Genomic DNA, 21,716 nt, shown 5'->3' on the forward strand with positions numbered 1-21,716 from the left:
CCACTATGATAATCAGTATGGATAAACAAATACAGACAATTCATAAAGAATTGCCAATTAAAAAAAAAAAAAGGAATAGACACCAAAAAGCTTCACATTTCCTTCTAATTTAGGATACTAATTTAACTTCCATCTCAGATTCTTCATAAATCAATATTTATAGAGCAGACCAGAGTTTCAGTGTTTGTATTTGTCAGATAGCAGCTGACCCATGGCAGCAGAATTTCACATTCCCATTTGTTATCTGTAGGGAGCTGAGAAAAGGCTGACAAGGTAGATTGAAATCAGTGGAAACAGATTTAGCTTCCTCAAGCTATATTTTGCAGTGGCTGAAAGAAAGGGCAGGCACATCAATTCAAAGAACATGTTTGCTGGAGCAAAAGGGAAGAGGGAAGCCGGGGTGTGCTTTGTCTAAAGTTGCTACGTGGGACAGACTGTGTCTGTTTATCAGGTAAACATTTTGCAGATACTTTTCAAGACAAAGAGCAAAAGTTTACATTAGAGGTCCAAAAATTATGTCCTCAAAAGAGTATTTATATCCGTAAGAGATCTAATTCTAAGATGCTGGACCAATAGCATCAGATGAGCAAAAACTGGGAATTCCAGCACAAAGCTTATGTTTTTCTCTTACCAAAAAATCCCTCATTCTCTACTACTGAGACTAAATAACTGATAAGGACCATGAAAACATTTTGTGTTGCTATTTGGGATATTTAACTCTGTGATATCTGCTTATCTCAGTTTCAAGTGGTAGGATAACATTTTTAATACATGCAGAGGCAGTGGATTAGCATTGCAGATTCATGAAAGTATCCAATAATCTATTCTAACCCACCTCACAAAATTATATTAATGAGCAAAGAGTGTATCTAGATACCTTTGAATAACATGAGATACCTGATGTTATCACTGACTCCAGTGTTTTTTGTCCATCTGGGTCTAAAGTATTTGTCACGCAGTTGTGTTCACATAGAGTGAAAGTGCGTCAGCCAAAGCCCACCCAGGGAGTCACTGAAAATCCATATTGGATTGTCTGTGCAGAGCACAGCAACTCTGCAGCTTCACTTCTCCCTTTCAGACACATTAGAACATCACAGTGGTACCGTATCATTCCAAAGTACTACTGTAATTATTGAAGTTATTTTCACTAACAGAGATCACCAAGCATTCAAATGGCAAGTGAATGTGAGCTGAAACACAACCTTTTTTTTTTTTTTTAAACAGACACTCCCAAAGAGATTTTGATTTGCCACAATCTGTAAATAATTACTCCATGATGCTTTCAGAGGCTTAAAAAGCTTTCAAAGGTGTTTGGCATGTCACTGCTTAGATATCCAACAGCAGTGAAGAACAGAAGATGGTTTCTGCTGAACGTAAATGACCGCTGTGCCAGGGTGCCACTCCCAGCCCCTCTCAGCATCCTCACTGACTGAACTCCTCTGCCTCCCCACAGACTAAGCACGTCAAGGTCAAGTACGTAACAGTCGGGCTCCGTTACTTGTGTCCGAGACACTCATTGATCTAAATCCTCTTCCCTCCCCTCCCGCTGAGCCTAATTAAAACACTGAACTCTCGGTTGCAGTTCACGCTGTGCCGGAGATCAGCTCACCTGGGCTGTACTCAGCCCTGCCCACAGCTTTGTCCAGTGCTATTGTGGGAAGAGGAAAGGGAAGAAGCCGCCTGAGTCAAAGACGGAGCGGCCCCTGGAGTAACCTGGTGGCCAGAAATAGATCACCTCACTGGCCACCTGTGAGGCGGCTCCCCAGCTACGAGGGGACATATACCCTCTTCTTCAATCTTCTTCTTCAATCCGCTCCCCATGCCCCTTCCCCCGCCCTTCTGCTGGGCTGCTCCCACCATCTCGCCTCCCTCTTCCTGCTCCCACGCTCTCCTTCCACCAACTCCATCAAAGCTGTGCAATCAGTCCCTCCCAGCAGTCATTTCCCAGACTTGGTGTCTAACACCAGCAGAACACTTTGTGCACCCTGGACTGCTATATTTTCTTCTAAATTCAAACCACCAGCTTTTGCCCTATCGGCTTGTCCTAATTCACTTTCCTAGGGATAAAGAGATTAATTTGGAATATTTATAGCATCTTACGATTCAATTGGCTCCTCTGTCCTCACCTCTGATGCTTCTCATTCCTCGAACACATGCAATGAGCCCTCTATTCCCCTTCCATGTTTTGTATCCTCTAATCTTCTATTTCCTCTTTTTTCAGTGTTAATAAGCAGAGACATTAAACAAAAAGTCATCCCTTCATTACTATGTAGATGGCAAAAAGTAGTATTCAAGAAGGAAAAAACAGATAGCATTTACAGAAATAAAAATACAGAATTACACAGATTAACATCTGCATTAAGACATAAGATTTCTGTTATTACAATGAGTTGCAGTGGTGGGTCTAAATTAAAGAATGGTTGGGACAGATAATGGAAAGCTTACTTTACTACATCTGGACAGAATATTCTAACAGATATTTTATCTTCCTTAGAGCCAACTGGTCTCTTAAAGCAAGGAAGGATGTCCTAAAATCTGACATTAGAAACTTCATCCATGCCATCCTGATTTCCTACAAGGATGCTGCTTCAGGTGATAATTCTCTCTCCTACTTGTTTCATCCTAACACTAACTAAATCATGCATGCAGATGCAGCAAACTAATAGCAGGTGTAACCACTATCAGCCTCCCCCCTAAATATGGAGCCAACTGCACTTTAAGGATCTCATTAGAAAAAAGTTTAAAATAATAGGTAAAAGACAGTAGTCGAGTTCACATCTGTTTTCTAACAATCAGAATTAATGCCCTGCCTCCAGAGTTTGTGGAGTGTGCTAATCAGGCTAACCTGTTAATTTGTTCATACTCTCACAAGATTTTTCATACCTTGGATCAACTTTTAATAGAACTCTTTTCATGGGCACTTCTCTTCCTTCTTATGGTTACACAATTTCCCTATGGCAACTACCACAAATTCTCCTACTAAGCAGTGGCATTATGAAAGTATTTAAGTTGTCTTTTAATGCAGTTTTGCAGCTGGAATTAAAGAGGTGAGAAGCCAGTACCATACAGTAATAACTAGCTGTACTGTTGGGGAATCTTGTTGGACAGGGTCCACCATGTGATTAACTACACAGGCAGCAGGAGGAAAAAAATCCATACACATTCTTGCTCACTCTCTGCCTGGAAGCATGTATCAGAAGCATGCTTGAAGAAAAATTGCAGCTAAAGATGTGAGGGATCTGTAATAACACAGGAACTACTACCATCCTGCTACAGGATTGTATATTCTCTGACATGCATATTTTAAAAGGAGCCTTAACCAGGGATTTTTACTACATTGGCTGTAAAATTATACATGTACTGTAAATTTTCAGAGGAATGGCAGTGGAATGATTAGCTTGGCTTCTCTCTCTGGCAAGTCATTCTTCCCCTTGCACCTTTCCATGACTTTGTGGTAATTAAGAGGAAACGAGAATAGGCTGACAAGCAATCAAAAATGTGTTTATTTCCAGTTGTTTCTCTGTTTCACTAAGTATCTCCACTCATATGGCAAATATTACCCATATTCAAAGGCTTCACATACATGGCTGATGCATTCCCTCATAGAGAAAGGTACAGAGCTGTTAAGTAACAAACCTCTATTATACTGCTGTTTGTCATGACTCGTGTTCAGCAAGGTGCTATTCAGCAGATGAATAGCTTCTCAGATATTATGTGCTCCTTCACAGAATGAAACTGTTGGTTCAATTTCAAGTAATTATCTCATTTAATTGGTGTGGTTTCCAATACTGATCTGCTAAAGACACTAGATGAGTAATTCTAATTTGGGAATAATCAAGTACTTCCCCCATGAGTATTATTTTCCTCGAATATTATCCGCCATGGACTCACAGATCTATTTCACATTTTTATGCGACTCAGATGGGTGGACATAAAGTTACAACAGCAAAGCGACATAGCCTTCTACAATACAAAATATTTAGCATATTCTCAGATCACCGTGTGTGCAATCCATGACTGGGAGTCAGAAGTCTGTTCCTGAGTCACTAGTTTAGCTGGGAATATATTTAATCCACCTTTGTAAGGACAAAGGTTTCCTTTCTCTAAAATGGGTAGGCACTGCATACCATATTTCATAGGGGGTCCTGAGACATGGCCAGCCTGAAATCTGTCAAAATGGAGGGACATAACAACTAGTTAAAAATACGAAAGAAACATAATTCACTAATATTCCATGTGACCCACCTTTTCCTTCAGGTTTCTGAGTCAGGTTCCTGGCAGATGAGTGCTCAGGAAGCTGAAGCCACAGCTTCAGAAAACAGCCTGAAGCCATCAGATGCTTACCTAATGCTGGCAAACAGAATCCAGCTCAGTGTGCTGGCACCAAGAGGACACCAGAGAGTCAATTCCCACAGCTGACTCACTATTGGCTTTAAGCATAGTACAAAATGTATTGTTTTGAAGAAGGCTGGACCAGGGTTGTCTGCTCCATGACACATACACTTGCTAACTTCTCCAGGGAGGCCACAGAGACAGAGCTGGTCTCACTATGAACCTCACACTATGAACCATGTGATATGGGGGCTTTTTACAGCATCAAAGATTATGCCTTTATGACAACAGCAGGAGAACTTCACGCTTTTTGATGTCCCTTGCAAATCAAGGTAATAAGCACTAATACAAGTTCATATATAACAGACTAGAGAGGGGATCGCCCTGGCACAGAACCTGAAGGTATTCACACATTGAAGGCTGCGGCCCATGAGACCTGTAACACCAGCAGAATCTGCCCCATGAATAACAGAGGGATGGAGGCTCTGTGGAGACTGCCAGGCATGTGGTGCTAAGAGTCACTACCATCAAAAGCTTTAAATGGCAAAGTCTACTTCATCCTCATGAAATCACCACTGCAAGAGGCCCTTCATCTGCCCTGAGAAGCAGCCCAAAAGCTGCATACCTGGTCTGTGGAAATCAACCTCTCCAGGTAATAAAATTCTGCTTCTATGTCCATTCAACTACTGTTACAATCCAGCAGCCAGAAACTGAGTGAATTAAGAGAGTGAAAATAATTGACCTCTTCTAAACTGATCACAAAACAGGTCTTGTTTTATATAAGGTGTTCAGTAGCCTCCAAGTAGCAAGAACTGGTCATGGGCAGCTGACAGAAATTGAGCCTGTGATAGGAGCTCAAGCAATCTCCACAGTCTGTAATGGAGACAAATCTTCTCTCAGGGGCAGGTAGGCAGAACACACAAACCTTGCACTGATTTCATCATCCACCAGTGTTAAATCCAGGGTAGAGATTATTCTCTTTCATTTCCTTCTCTTCAGGGTAAGGCACTTTCCTCTCCCTACAAGGATGGGTTTTCTACCATATTTTTGTTCCAAAGTAATCTCCACTTGATTTTCTCTATGTCTCACATAAAGTCCCAAGGGACTGAAGTACAGTACACTCCTACTTTTGCCAAGTGTTTGCTCAGCTATATCCTCTGTCAGCCCATGCTGCAGGATTCCATGCCCAATAACAATATGATCTTTTTCACACGGCACCTATATCCTCTGTTGACACATATCCTTTATTTATTCTGTTCCTTCTCCTTATGCACTCTGTAGGATCACTGTGCACTTATTCATTGCTTTTGCCAAGCATTTGACTAGTCCAAGAAAGTGATACAGAAAGACTGTACCAAAAACGATCAAAAAAAGCGTCTCCCAAAATAGACTTAATCCTTATGCTTGCTCTCCCTTTCACCAAACTGCCTGCTGGCAAAAATTCACATCCCTGTTCACTGGTATGCTTTTTTTGGCTGCTGGTATCTTGGGAACATCTCAACAGCTGGATTTTGTGCAAACCTATATTCATATGATCTCATTGTGTTCTCATATATGGCCATTTCCAAGATGAATGTGCTGAAGAATGCTTTCTCTGATGATAATCAGTTACTAACTTTTCCAAAACCAAACACATTTGTATAATATTCTTTCTTCTGTCTTACACTGACAAATCTGTTTTGCAATTGAATGGGTGTTGTCACACACTCTGGATTTTTTATACTTTGATTGTTAGTTAAGTTGTCTTACCCTGCAGCTTCATTCTGAGTACTTATAAATAACAAAAGTAATCTGAGGTAATTAACCAAGATTACTAAATATCTCAGGACAGGTAATCCTCCTGAAAAACCAGAATCCCACTTGGCAGAAGTATTCTTTCTGGCTGCATTTCCCTGCAGTGGAAAAAACTTCTCTCTGCTTACAGAAACAACCCCATGAGCATAATACTAGAGGAAAACCCACACTATTTTGTTTAGTTCTCCATGGCTATCAGACCAGCACCTCACTATGGTCAAACATAACACAGTATGCAAAAATATGCAGCAAGTGCCTGAGAGGGACTGAACTGTTCCAGGAGCCTGAGAGCAATTCAGGAGGAACCTCGAGGAAATGTGCTGTAAAGGGGGTGAGCAGTCTCAGGAAAGGTGGTCTGGAATGGAAATTGCCTTATTTTTTTTATAGTGTGTTGAAGGGAAAACTGATTCAATGAACATTCATTGCTTTTTAATAGTATGGCATAGAGGATGGCAGAGAGAGCACATGGAAAAGCATCCACAACAGGCTCCCTTTGCATTGATGCATTGGGTGATTCTGCTTAAGGAAGGACAAAGGTAAAGGACAAAGACATTCAGAAAGCAGCAGCCAGCTATTCACAAACATTCTTCTTCTGCTCCCAAGCCTCCTCTCTTCAAAGCACAGGCAACACACAGAGAATGTCCCACTTCAAAAATCATAGCCTACCATTTCAGCATCTCACATTCAAACACAGGGCTAAACTGAGGGTGGACTCACCATTACCTTTTGCAGTTCCCTTTTAAAGGTGTATTTATAACAAAATTAAGATTTATGTAACTTTTTACCAGGCATGATTAAATTTATTCTCAAAACAAGAATTCGAATTGCAGTATTGCTACATAGTGATTTAAGCCAAAAGCCAAAACACCCAGAAAAACACTGCCACTCCAATTTTCATAGCTAATTTAATTTTCATTTCATAAAAATGTTAACTCATTCACACCAACCCTGAGAGCTCAATAAACACCGAGGTTGTTCTGTGCCCTGTTTTGCTCAGTGTCTTATTCAAGTTACCAATCACAGAATCTCTATTACCAAGGCTATTTTGCCTTGCAACTGAGCTCACAACCTAAGTTGTTATGGCAGTCCCTGAGGATGATTATACTTTGAACTCTAAGATAGCATATCTACAGGCTTACTTTCAGTTATTCAAATAACTTGATTTTCTGACTGTTTGGGAGGTGGTAATGACCCAAGAAATCTGTTCTAGTTTGCAGGATTTGTTTTCAATAGTTAAAACACTGTTTATCCTGGACAATGGCCTTTGGGATTAAGTAGGATGCCTTAATGGCCTCTCACCTTTTCCTTGCAACATTTTGAAAAAGGTAACTCAAATGAATATGAGGAACAATACTGGGAAGGAGATACCTTAAGTCTAGAGGGGTCAAAGGTTGATGCTTATCCAGTCAGCACCCAGGAACCCACAAGACAAAAACAACATCCAATTAAGATCCTGCTAAAAATCACACACATTGTCAGACTACCATGAGCAGTGCTACTTTTGCACGTGATGTTACAAAGCCCAACCTATTTCAAGAATCTGCCAAACTGAGGAGAGCTCAAATGGCTCCTCAGGAGCTCCTATGATACTCTCCAAACATAAAGCATCACAGACAGTTGCCACCTCCCACGTACTGCCCAAGAAAGATGTTTCCACACTCTTCAAAACGAGCAAATTCGTAAGCTCACAAGATCTAAAGATATTGTGTTTTCCAGTGCTCCTGCCTTCCCTGCCCTAGATGAAAACCTACAGGGAAAGAAATAACCAGCACCCCTTTCTTCTCCTTTCTCCCTTCCTTTCCTTGCCCCACTTGCTGTATTTTATAGGATCCAAAGCTTTTTATTGCATTCCAGTTGTAGTCTGGGTAAATAAACACAAGGGTAAAAAAACAACTTTGGGGAGACTGGACCACTGCCAGCTTGCCTGGATAGCTGGGCTGTGCATGGAGCTGGAAGGGTGTTTTTTAAAAGGAGGGAAGCAGCAGAGAACAGCTTAAGAATCTTGGCTCAGCCTGGGCATATTTCCGCCTAACTCTGGCTAAACCTCAGCACGAACGGCTGGACGAGGAGTGGATACACAGCTGGGGAGGGAGGGAGGCTGCAGGGCTCTCCACCAGAACTGCAGCAGAGCCCAACGAGGCTGAAACCATGCTTTTCCTTTGGGCAATGGCATTTATTTTAGTCCTGCAGGAGCAAGATCTTCTAGGTAAGTGATTCTGAACTTGCAAAGCAGAAACTATAGCTTAATCGTAGCATTGTTAAAGCCTTTGCATGGGGTGGGAGAGGGAGGACAATAGTTGTTCACTGTATTGGTTTTATATGATGGTGACACAGGTATGTGTCAAAATTCTGTGGAAATACTGTTTTTAACAGAAAACATCAATTTTTATGCTATTAAACTCCACCCTGTAGGCATATTGTTTTGGTAGAGATTTTTTACTTCTTACAGGATATACTACCACTGTATCTTCAGAAATTCAGAACTACATTGAGGTGTGGCAGTCAGTGCTCTGAATCCCCATCATTACTGTTCTGGCAACCTTATTAACATACTAACTAATCCACTCAGAAATGAGATTGCAATTCAAGGTGATTAGAGAAAGATTCTCCTTTATTCATACCCTTCTTTTAAAATTTACTGGTAACAGCACCACATTTTCTTCTGCTTTGGATTACTTATTCCTGAGATTTTGAGGCACTTAATGCCTTCTCCAAATAACTTGGGAGTACAAAGTATAAACATAGAACATCTGATAAGCCTGCATCTGAATTCTACTTTCATTAACACGAGATTAGTGCTGGAATAACCTGTAATCACACTGATTAGTGTGACCATTCAGTTTGGCTAGTTCAAGGGTTTATAGTCCCCGTGTAACCACAAACCCGGCTTCCCAGCCTGTTTGTACTATATCTTTTCTTCTAGCTGAGGCCCAGATTTATTTTCCCTCTGCTCCTACTTCGTGACAACACAAGGGTTGTATTTCATGGCAGGGTAGTAAGATCCTATTACATTCAAAACATTTCCTGAAAAACTGTTAGCCCCTTCTTCCCCCAAGTCCTGGTCCTCTTCCTTGCCCTGACTCCCTCCCACCTAACCAGCTTTGTAATGTTTATCAGCGATGAACCGAAATATCGATGCCCCAGCAAAAGCATTCTTGTTTTCACTCCAAAAGAATTCATTATCCTCTTGTGAGTTTTGCAAGCTTCACCAAAATAAATGTGAAACTAAATAAAAATTTAAAAAAAACAAACCTGGAAGAATGTTTGGGTTTATTCCCCAGAAAAGTATGGTTTTAAGCTAAAATCATTAGCAAACTCAGATAAAGTCCAGCTAAACAGAATAGTACTTGAATAATAACTGCAGTGGAGACTAATACCCAATATAATGCCAGATGGTAGCTACTCAGTCAGGGAATCATGTTTGCTATCTCAATGGTATACTTCACGTAAGATGGAAAATTTTCTGTCTGTCATGGCCAGAGGAGCACAGGCTTAAGAAAATCATCCCCACTTTCCCTTTGCTATCTTTGGCTTGTGGGAAACCTAACTTTTGATTTCCTTGCAGATCCCCCATCCTAACTCCTGCAGGTTCCTCTTAGAAATTATTCAGATTTGGCCAAATCAGAATTTACATTTTAATTCAGCCATTAATATTAATAACCTCATATTCAGAGAGGTCAGCCTCCAAATCATTCAGAAAAGGCTGGCACAGGGGCCCTTCTGGATGCAACCACGTGCTCCTGCCTAATGGCCACAGTTCATAGTGCTTTGCTCTTGGTGCTGGGTTAGTTTGTGGGGTGCTGCCCAAACATAGTGTACAATGTAGCCTGGGGAACAATACCTGCCCCACTTAAACGTGTTTCCATTCTTACAAAAAACCTCCAGGCAAATTGTTCCGAGGGGTGCAGCACCCCAACAGCGAAGTCTTTGCTCCATGTTTATCCATGGCAGAGAGGTGACCTGGAGTCCTCGGGTAAACAAGTACCTGGCACGCAGTGGCCCCACTGACATGTGCCATTCAGCTGAGCAAACCAAACACTGAGCGTTCTGCCAGGGAGGCAGCAACAGGAGGGCCTCAGTGGAGGCACTGCTGCTCTATACTCCACACTGTGCTGTGATTTGCTTTTAAACAGCGGAAGTTTCATTCACTTTTAATTACAAGTTGAAGTAAAACAAGTGTATTCATGTTTTTTTTCAGCTAACGTGTTATGACTTCTCAGGATATTTTGAATCCTCTGATATTTACATGCAGTATCAAAGCTGGGAAGATCTATAAGCTAGATCATTGCTTAGAAATTGAAAAGAAAAAAATCCCTTCAGAACAGTCAGCTTTTCCCTAAAATGGACCATTTGCCTTCTCACAGAAGAGTATTTTGTCTCCAGGAGATTAAACCAATGCATTGTAGAACTAAAGCCACAGTAAAAATTTATGTTAGGTGTCCTATCTTAAATCATACTTGGACTCATATTTCCCTACTAACAAAGTAGTAATGGTTTATAACCTATACTGTAGGTTATAAACACTATAACACTATAAACACTGTAGGTGTTTTCTGTCCTTGCAAAAACTTATCAGCATTATTGTCTCCAATGCAAGGATTACAGTCTTTGTAAAACTCATCTCTGAGATCCAGCTAGGAAGGAGATATAAAGCTTGTCACAACAAAGTGTACCAAGAAATAGGTGTGTTTGTTCAGACCATATTTACCCTGAAACATCTGAAGATAGGGTTCTCTACAGAAGTGAGCCTTTTTACAGATTTTACATATCTGTAAAACCCTATGATTTGTTACATTTAGGTAAAAGGAATTTATTAAGTTCTGAGGACTTTGTAACCTCCATGTGTAAAAGCAAAAGTTAATACCAAATTTCAAAAAAACTCAGGAGTTTAGAAATATAGGACTCCTGCTATTCACCTGCAGGATGTGGCTCTATTCACAAATGCAGCTGATCTGCTCTGGTTGAAACAGTTGTGAGTCTTGGCCGTGAATGCCAAGATTTAGTACGTACACATGTACATATTCACTCACTATTCTACTTCTTGAGCTGTCGCAAAACACATGAACTGTCTGCCAAACAAAATATCTTCAAAAAAGTTCCCAGACTTAAGTATTAGAAAAAAACCTACAATATCATTTCATTGTACTTACCTCTTTCTACTACTGTGACTTAGCCATATGCAAACTACACAATCACAGAGCTGACTAATAAGTCACAGCCTCGCCTTACCCACTCCCCATGACTGTAGCTCCTATGACTAAACACAGACCAAAAGCCATGTCCTCAAAGTTGAAAAACTGTTTGTTCCCTGATACAGTGGTCACCCTCAAATTGATGGTGGCATCCAATATTTATGCATCTCACGTCCTCCACTCTCAAGCCAGCCTTAAGTTCACTAATTCTACACAACTTGGGTTCTTTATGTACACTAAGACAGAGCACCTTTTCTTCCTAAAACAGCTCATCCCCTTCTCCACACACAAGGAAGTCTTCTACAGCTACTAGCTATAATCTTCCTAACACTTAGCTTTAGTTTCCATGACAAATATATATTCACACAGAAATAAACACATAATAAAGGCAAACTTTTTTGCAGCCCAAAGCATCATTGTAAGTTACACCATGAATTAGAGTAACGTACCTGCAAATTACGTAGCTCACATCTCTTATCAATCCAATTCCCTGTAGTCCTTTTCCATTGCAGCAGCAAGTGTAAGAGGATATTCCTGGCTGCTTGTTCAGAAGACCATCATGCTGGAATCATACTCCAAGCCAACAGCTCCCTCACAGGAACATTTAATTGCTATCCTTCTTCCTTTGAATGAAAATATACAAAACTTAAGTGCTTCTTAAAATCATAGACATGGTCACACAGCAGAAAGAGGAAAGTAGTTTTTCAAGTGGCAGTTTTGCTTCTGGCAGATAGCCATGGCAGGGGCCCAGCTTCTGATGTGCCTGAAAAAAACAGTGCCCACTGGCAGCATGAACTATCCCTGGCCTTGTGCACTCTGTCTCCACTGCTGGGTAAGTGAGAGATGAACCTCCCTTATGAAATAAGAGTTACATGGATCACTATACCAAAAGCTTCCTCCAAATGAGATAGTTTTACACAGAAATATGTAAACAACAACTTCTAACGAGTCCCATTTCTGATTGTGCATTTTTCACAAGCACAAGTGATGCGCAGTAGGACCAGAAGACATTGTATCATGACATCTCACACATAGATGGATGGGACAGACTAGTTAGAGATGTGAGAACTGGTAGGCTGATACCTGACCCACCTTCACTAACACATTCCACAATGCATGAGATTTCCCCTTTGGTCCTTCTCTTTCAGGGAAAAAAACAATTAAAATAAGTACAATTTTAACCGATCCAGGATCTGAAATAATATTCATAGTAGCATATTCTACATCTTGATAAACAGAGTATGAACCAGTCTGGAACTTGACTTTCTGATATGGTTATTTAGCTTCTAAAATGAACATTAAAAATAATTAATTTCATGGAGGACACTTATTTCAAGACGCTTCTGTTATCAGAGGCTCGTGAATCTTGGATACCAGAAAATCCCTTGGATTTTCTTCCATGTCTGAAATCTTTCTAAAACTTGGCATTTAGGCAGCAGTTGAAGTATTCAGTGAATATACAGATTACAGATTAATCCCCAATCAGACATTTTCAATGTACCTTCTTGAAATAATTTAAAAAAACCCTAAACAAACCAATCTTACCACAACCCTTAAATTTCAGATCTTTCTACTGTCAGTTTTCTGTCTAATATACAATGCCTACTTTCCATCTCCCACTTTAGACAGACCATATTTACCCTGTATGAAATTTGCGATGTAGTTCTACCTTAAAAGCTAGAACCTAACAATGGTGTGTGTACATTAAAATATTTACATGTATACACATATATAGTTGCATGTAGATATAAGCAAACCCGTGCAGCCACCCCCAGTGTGAAACATAGTAACCTATGGCAGTGTATAAGCTGCTAAGACATTTTTAAATATTTATTACAATTCCTGTAGTCTTTAATGCAATTACTAAAGGCAAGAATTCCTTTATCTTTGAGCAAATAGAGACTCTAAACTGTAAAAAGAGGTTCACAGATGCCTAAATCACAGCTAAGCATTAGTGTTTTATGGATTACAGCCTGAAAGACGCTCTATGTCCAGTTAAAGATATGCTCCTGAGTGAATAAGAACTTGAAGGGTATCTGTGCATTAAAAGCATTTTCCATAAAACACTTGCTATCCAAATCTATTTTTGATGTCCCAACAACAAAATTTTATATGGCTTGAGTTATATATAACACAGCTTAAAATGAATTCAGGCACTGTGGTGATAATGAAACTGGGAGTGCTACAGAAAGTTAATTCAGTACTTCCGTATCTAAGGATGTCAATGTAATTAAGGGTTGACATAAACTAAGTTTGATGCCTTCAAGAACAGCCCCCAAAATGAAATATGACCAACAGTCTTGGCTTAACATGGTCTTCGGTCTGAAAGCACTAGTACTGATAGTATAAGTATCAACTCAGGTTTAAAGGAATTGGACCTTTCCTGAATTCAGCTGAAAGTCGTCTTCACCAACCACTTTTATAAACTGTGTAATTTCTTGAGCTAACATTTCAAACTTATGTGCACATACTAAAGTGGAATCCAGCACTGTTGCATTCTTCCCAAACTGGTTAGTGGGTTCACCATTTGAGCCTGGTACTCCATTTCATGACCTTGAGTTCACGATTCCCATTCATTTTCTCATCAAAAGCTGCCTGGCCACCTTATGCTATATGCTCCAGGAACAAAATGATACTGCTAAACCTAGGGCAGTGCAAACAAGAACACACAGCATAGTATGTTTTCTTGAAGAGTTATACATTTTCTTCATTCCCCCTGCTCTATCACATGTTTTCAGGCTTTCTCGTTTGCCATCTGGTTCCTGTTTCAATCTCACATGCCTTTCTCTTGGCTTGTAGCCTGCTTTGTTTTACCCCTCCTGCCCCACTGAGCACAACATGAACTCACAGTTAACTTTCAAAACCACACTGATCATACAATGAGGCAAAAGGAATTTTACCGATTTTAAGACCAATGGGGAACATCGCGGTCCCTCACCTTGACCTTCTCTGTCACACAGACCGACGAACCCAACCCAGCGATCTCTAGATCAAGCCTGTAACTTCAGTTTGACCAGCAATGTGTCATTAGGAAGGATACTTATAAAGACCTACCAGATCTGTATGATTACACATTTCAGTGCTGTTGGTCCTAGTAACAGCAGAAAATGACAGTAAAGGAGACAGTTGCTCAGGTTTATTCTGATGTTTACCATTAGCAACTGCTTGGATGATAAAAATGAACCACTTAGCAGCATCTGGATATACAGAACCTTGACAGTCCTAGAAGGGGACATCTTCAGGGAGCATGTAGAAGCAATATCTTGGGGGGGTGGGGGAATATATATCAAATGTAGAGGAGGCAGAGGAGCTTAACTGAGCGATATTGTCAGTCTAAGGCCTCTGCTCTTAACCTGTTTGCTAAAGTTGTTTTGATTTTTACTTCATTACTCTATCTATCCCCTGCTATAAGATCAGGTTTTTTATGGTCAGGCTGACCATTGTACATAGATCCTTACTCTTCATCATGCTACTTTCAAACTTTAAGCATGTTCTTCTATTAAACATATCCTTATTAGCAACCAGCTCAGAGATGCTCCATTTCCCTGCTGGTGTCTGACTGCATCACAGCACAGGGCAGCTAGAACTACCCAGATTTATGGGCACCATTAGGGTAGCACAGAGGACTTAATCAGAGGAAAAAAGGTACAGGTGGTTTTCTTATCTTGAACAAGACAGTTCTGGTTCTTGATGGAAAATAACCACCCATATATCAAATAGAATGGACTTCAAGAATTTAACTAAACATCTCACTTGCAGGAAACATCAGAGGGAGATTTGCAAATGGGATGTTAACTGAAAGGTAATGTTCTCTCTGCCATACTGAAATGTTGCAACTGTCTGAGTGAAATCTATTAAGTTTCAAATGAGAGATTTAAGACATTGAAATATGCCTCCTACACACTTACCTAAGCTGTCAGAAGTTGCAAACACCCACACATTTTAAATATGTAATTTACATGGCATACAAAGAACATTTCACTTTTAAAAGTGGTTAGCTTTAAAACTTACTACCAAAGTTTTCTGTATTTATGCATGTGATTCGAAACATAGGCAAGCAAAAATTCCAATTTACATTTAAAAGTTTTTTCAGCACCTTGAGAAAGCAAGCACACGGAAGTATCCTAAAATGCCATTAGTCTTTTGCTTACATGGCTTGCAGCCTTCCATTCTTCACTTCCTTTACATGGTGACTGTTACTATTATGTGAGGTAGAGATGCTGCTGGAGTAAGGTCAGTGCCAAAGGCATATGGTGTCATTTTCTTTCACCAGCTGCAATACAGAGAAGGGCAGTGCTCATAAGCAACATGTGACTCTCTTTGAACACACGGAAATTATTGCTTGGATTGAATTGCCTGACCATAGTGACCCAGATGTGTGCTGTATTTACAAGGGACCGGATGTGTCCCGTGAACAGCCCATCTCAGAGATAAAGCTGTGGGTTAAGAGCTGAAGTCAGACAACAAAATAGTTGTGAGATTTTTGAGTAGCCAAAGCCTCAAGCTAGAACTCAGAAAATGGAAGAAATCTATGCTGCTGACAAAGCACTTGCTGCCCAGCCAGGAAGGCAACCACCTACCTGAAGTACCCTGTTCTGGTGCAGGTCCTGAAAGGGTTTCTGCTAGGTCAGCCCTCAGCCAGCTCCATACTGTGAGTTCTGGAACCAGACATGCTTTGGCTTATACTGACTCTTAGGTCTTGCTAAGATCAGCTATCAGGTGCTTCCTGAGACACAGGCTTGGGCTATTTATTAAATTTTTTAGGCGCTGCACTAGTTCTGTGGCTCTGAGTGACATTTTACAGCCCTGTCAAACTAGGACGAGACACTTTGTCCTCCTGTGGTAAGCCCATTACAGCTGATAGGGCAGCAATGTGCTCTGAGTGCCAGAAAGCTGTCTCCTGCTGTGTCAGAAGAGAGGAACCAACCACCCCATAGAACCAATCAGCTCAAGGAACCAAGCACTACTGAGTCCTGCATCTCATAGCAACCCCTTTGCCCAGGTCTCTAGATGCACACAGAGCTTTGCTAACCTCACAGTGAGATGCAACAACCTTATGTTGGCTATACATACTCATCATGGCACACCTGCTTTGAACAAATGGCAGCCACCCATCATATCTCACCTACCCACCTACATACACCTGCCTAGAGAATCAGCCATCGCAATGCTGAGGTTTGTGCTGAACAGAAGTGCTAAGCTAAAGGAATGACTAAAGTAATTTAAGCAAGACCATATAAAATTTCTGCTTCAAAAAGTCACTTTGCAGATTTAAGGTCTTGTATCAAATCAAGGTGAAAAAAGTCCCAGTAGAGTGCCAACCATGTCTTTAGGTGATTTCAAAAGGCCAAAGTCTCTGGGTCAATCTGGCTCGAGCAGGACACACTTCTGCTTCTCCTACAGCACAGGTCTGAGCTTTCTTTAATGGATGAGTATGGTACAAGGTGCATGGTCAGAGAAGTGGCCAACACTAACTTGAGCTAGCCAACATTAACTCTCTTGCATTTCCATTTCTAGGGAAAGGACAAAACTAAGCAAGCCTGGCATGTAGATTATGGCTGGCCAGAAGCTCCTTTAACATCTGCATACAACTGGTGCTGGCCTTCACCCAAACTTTACCCATGCCCTTGTGATCCAGATATCTACATCTAGGGTAACATCGTGAAAAATAAAATCTCGGCGGATTCTTAAATTCCTCCACTTGCTCTCAGTCCACATAGTGATTTCTGCCGCCTCTTTTCACAGTTCATTTGTAGTTAGATCTGGGATTGCTCCCAGCAGCCAACTGATCCACAGTTACCTCATCACCATGCCTTCTGCTTGCCCTTGGTTCTGTCTCCAACACAATGAGTAGCAGTTCAGCATACAGCTGAATTGGGCCATTGGGCTTGACACTGAGAGCTAGGGTTGGGAATATTGGAAAGGTGGAAATTTTATTCATCTCTGACAGTAAAATAGATCTTGCTATTATCCTATTATTAGTAAAACTAAGGTTTGTGGCCAGACGAAGACTGGCCACTGTTTTGTAACCTGTATTTCCAACACAATTTCAGTCTCTCCACACTGTTCCAGTCATGATGGAAAAAAAATGTAAAGAAATAAAAATTTTGAGAACTAGCATGGTTCATTACCATTACATTATATGGTAACAACACTCATAAACCACTACTATGAGCAGCAAAGAAATAAAAAAGGGCAATTGCAAAGCAGTTTTCGTTGAAGTACCTGCTGTATTTCTGCACTCTTCAGTAGAAGAAGTCTTTGGAATTCCATCCTAACAGCACCACCACCTGGTGAATGCTCTAACAAACCCCCCAACCAAACTTCTGCCAAAACGATTTCTAAATAATGTCCAGTACACCAGGTCACATTTTAATTCTCTCCTCCTCCCTGCCCTCCAGTTCCAAGGATGCCATTCCAACTCACAGTACAGCTCTCATCCCACTAAACTGCAATGATTACAATCCTTCCTGACAATGTGTTTGCTGTCATTTGACACCTGCACTCCAGAAACCTTGGCACAGACTTGCAGTGAAGCACTGCAGCAGTTCCAAACCACTGCTCTGGCACAACAGTACTGAAGTTGCTGCTCTTCTGTTTCTCACTGTTTGTTATAACACAAGCTCATAGTTTTCTCTTTGTTACAATCAAATGATGACAGAATGAGTTACTGCTGCTTTTTCACTATCATAGCTGCTATAAGCCTCAAACAAGAGCAAGACCTAACTTTACACGGGGCAAGATACGTTATCACTTTAGTGAGGTTTAAAATAGTCTGCAACAGTTCTACACACGTATTAAAATCTAAATGTTACTGAATGTTGCACAGAAGTTATGGAAAGGAAATTGGCTCCACTAAAGCATGGACACCAGCACGTACTGACCTTTCATGGAACAGAGCCAGCAGAATGAAAAGTTCAAAGAGCAAGAGCCCATGAGTACTGAGAGGTAAACACAGGTCAGTGAGAGATAAGTGACTTCGTGTATAGCAGCATATATGAGTGACTCGGTCAGCAAATAACATCAACTGTACATACTTTCATTGTTTCTCTTTACATTGCAAAGTCAGATTGTCAGGGACAACTTTCTGGCACAGAGGAATCATCAGCCATCATCAGTATCCATTTGGAAAGTGGACAAAATCAGCTACTTTTCAAAGCTTTACTGTACCAGCTGCTTCTGAAGAAAGTCCAAGAGGAACTGCTGTGTAAGGCAGTTCCCAACGCTTATGTTTTATACTTGCAGAGACAGAGTTACAGTCTATAAACTTACCCCACACAGGTAGGAAAAAAGCAGACCGTGTAAAACAAATGCACAGATAAACAAAAACACCCATGGCAAGAGAAAACACCTTGTTCTAATGAACCGTGACACGTGCAGGCAGGGAGACACTCACAGCACTGGGGCATCGGCGAGAGGTTCAGTTCCTACATTTGCCTCATAAACAATGCTGTTTAGCATGCAAAATTCCAGTTCAGAAGTCAGAAAGGCAAGGACTGCTACTTAAAAGCTCCTGCTATTTAACTGTGTCTGTTTTTCCAGTTGCTGCAGATCCTGTCGACGAGTTACCCGGAAGTTTGGGAAGGGGAAGCTGGTGTGATGAACATGATACGATCCACGAACGCTTAGATATTATTGAAGAGGTAAGAGGGGTTGTGCTGGCTCCTGAACCTTACCAGACCTCTGCCCTATTCTTTTGGCCCAAGAAAAAGAATAATATTTCTAGACAGCATCCCTTCATTACTTTATTCTAGTCAAGGTCAGACAATTTTTTTTCAGATGTCATAGCTTGCAACTATCTATAAAGCCATTATCACTAGAAATATATAATCTTGATGATTCCAAAAAACTGATTAACCAATTACTGACTGTTGTATATCAGACTTTTCTAAAATGTTTATAATTGTGCCTTTAATCCAACAATCTCAGAATTGATGTTGGTAAAGTTTCACACTGGCTGATAGCTAGATGTGGTTCTGCAGGTGACTTCAAGACTGATGGAGGAGTTTCTGCTCACCCCTGCTGACACTCAAGAGCTAAATGAATTCTATGACTGGGATTCTATGAAAGCTGCAAAGTTTGGTTTTTTTACCCTGCTGTCTTAAGCACTCCCAAGATACAAGCTAACTATTCTCAGCTGGGTAGTTGCCAAACTCCATGCTGTTGGTTCTTAAAATGGCAATGTTACCTTTCTTCTGCTCTAGTCCCAGCCGTCTTCTTTACACCCCATCAGATCCTCTCATCTTCCACACAGATTCTTTTATTGGAGATGATGGTGGCTCAGAAATAATAAAGAATCAAAAACAAATTAATGTAAAGCTCCCTCCAAGAAGTCAAATGATGGGTTGTTCTTCATACAGGAGTGCTGTAATGCAACTCATGCAAAACAAAGTGCTAATACTTAGTGCCACTAGAGGCCAGCAGAACACAACAAATATTTGAACCTGCAATGCGCAATATAAATTAAACTAGCTGTCAGCATTATGGGACACTGGGTTTACACATTCCTTCCACTTGACCCTTTGACTACCTCCTTTTATCCATTTGTCTCCCTTGTTTCCATTAGAAAGTAATAAAAACAGTGGAGCACCTGGAATCAGAAGTCAAATCACTCCTCAACATCATCAACGAGACAACATCGAACATCCCCATCGTTCCAGGAACTCCACTTATAGACATTTTTGATGGTCAGTATCTAGCTGAGTATAACCTAAGCTGAAAAAAGTGTTACATATGTTACTACCAAATATGCCATCTTTTCTAGCCCAAGATGATCTCACTCCTTCGTTCAATTAGGGTAGTTAAGGCCTCAGCTGAAATACTGAGTCCAGTTTGAAACACCAGGTTTCAACAACCACTAAAGAAAGGGCTGGAAAAAAAAAGGGGGGGGGACAGACTAAGCAATCTCAAAGTCTCTTACACTTTTAAGATGCTGTGACTCTTTAGCTTCACGTATGACAAGATAACGGAGGGTAACAAAATAAATTAAAAAAAAAGTACTGGAGATATTATCATTTTGATATCTTAAATCCAACTTTGAAATGCAAGCCCTTCACACAAAATGTGCTTCTGGATAGATGTTTTTGGAATAAATTAAACCACAACAGAGATTAGTTGGATGAGACCACCTATTCTACACAGCTTCTTATAATGGTCTCTCCTCTTCATTCTCTGCCCAAATATCAACAGTGCATTTAACAAGGCAAGACACACTCCTGGTGGAAAACAAACCACTTGTGGAAAGGTATAAGCATCCACAGACACGTTTATGAAGTCAGTTTTGTCAGTGTTGGGTTTTTTGTTTGTTTATTTGTGATAGCTGTACATGGGCATGCCATAGTTCACTTACATGACAGAAGGTGGGCTCAAAGTAGACAGTAGAGTTGATGCTGGTTTTTAGCTCTTGCAGTTGCTATACTGATCTGGTCATCATGATTGATATGTCCTCACCAACTTTGTTACCCCTTAAAATTTCCAGTTTTCTCTGAGGGGCAGAAAACAGGTAACTAAGTAATTAAGTTACTCCCCTGCAATGGAAGAGAGTATTCCAATAAAAGTGAAAAGTATTCCAGTAAAGTGTAACAGTGAATTTAAAATGGAAATCCTGGGTCAACCCCAGCACATCTATAGTAAGTACTACTCAGACGGAGCTTGCAACAACTGCCAAATGGCTCAGGAATTACAGATCAGATCTTCCTTCTATGATTTCATGAATCCAAGTAACAATTCCCCACTTTAGAGTAGCATATTTTAAAAGAGATTTATCCAAAAAAGATGGATCCTGATCCCGTAACCAAAAATAATTACATCAACTCTTCTTTATACAGATACCAGCTGAGCACTGCAAAGACAGAAGACAGGTGAACGTAACAGTGTGGTTGTCATCAACACTTGCACTTTTGCTCATTTAATAAGCTTGTGTTTCCAGAATTTGTGCAGGGATGAACAACCCTCAGCTGTAGTTCGCCTTCTGCATTCCTGTGCTTTATAATAAACAGGTATTTGCTTTTAGACAGTGTTTCAAAGCTTTATATTTAACAAAACTGCATTTCAAATACAGCATTGTCAGTAAGAAAACAAGATCAGATGGTGTCTGTGACTACAGCACAGCTAACAAACTTCCCTGAATTCAAAAGCTTCCTTCTTCCCTGGCAAAGAAATGAACTCTTGCTATTGGTGCTAACCAATGAAGATACACTTTCAGCTGCAGTTTCCACTCAAGACATGCTCAGATTGTCTGACAGAAATGAGTGTATGGAGCAGTTTGGCTTTGGACATAAGTCATGTTGCTGCCACTGACTGAAACAGGAGTCCTGTCAGCACATCCTGGCCAGAATTTGTCATGTGGACACACAGCTACCATATTCTATAATCTCTACACTCTTCTCCCTTGCCATA

General features: G+C 40.6%; 1 protein-coding gene across 1 annotated transcript; it reads left to right on the forward strand.

Moving 5' to 3' along the window:
- The first annotated feature begins 8,070 nt into the window (after positions 1-8,070).
- Positions 8,071-21,329, forward strand: PLAC9 (placenta associated 9). The gene is made up of 4 exons (XM_027720659.2): positions 8,071-8,332; positions 18,861-18,961; positions 19,885-20,005; positions 21,146-21,329. The coding sequence occupies exons 1-4, from the start codon at positions 8,275-8,277 to the stop codon at positions 21,154-21,156; spliced, it is 291 nt and encodes a 96-aa protein (XP_027576460.1). The 5' UTR covers positions 8,071-8,274; the 3' UTR covers positions 21,157-21,329.
- Positions 21,330-21,716: the final 387 nt, after the last annotated feature.

The sequence above is a fragment of the Pipra filicauda genome, unplaced genomic scaffold (genome assembly GCF_003945595.2).
Source record: "Pipra filicauda isolate LSUMZ 115617 unplaced genomic scaffold, ASM394559v2 scaffold210_size2929891_pilon, whole genome shotgun sequence".
NCBI lineage: Eukaryota > Metazoa > Chordata > Aves > Passeriformes > Pipridae > Pipra > Pipra filicauda.

Excerpts from the sequence above, each read along its gene's own strand:
- PLAC9 (XM_027720659.2), top strand. The coding sequence starts at position 8,275 with ATGCTTTTCCTTTGGGCAATGGCATTTATTTTAGTCCTGCAGGAGCAA. Across the intron at positions 8,333-18,860 it reads GCAGGAGCAAGATCTTCTAG|TTGCTGCAGATCCTGTCGAC; the intron begins GTAAGTGATTCT and ends CTGTTTTTCCAG. Across the intron at positions 18,962-19,884 it reads GCTTAGATATTATTGAAGAG|AAAGTAATAAAAACAGTGGA; the intron begins GTAAGAGGGGTT and ends TGTTTCCATTAG.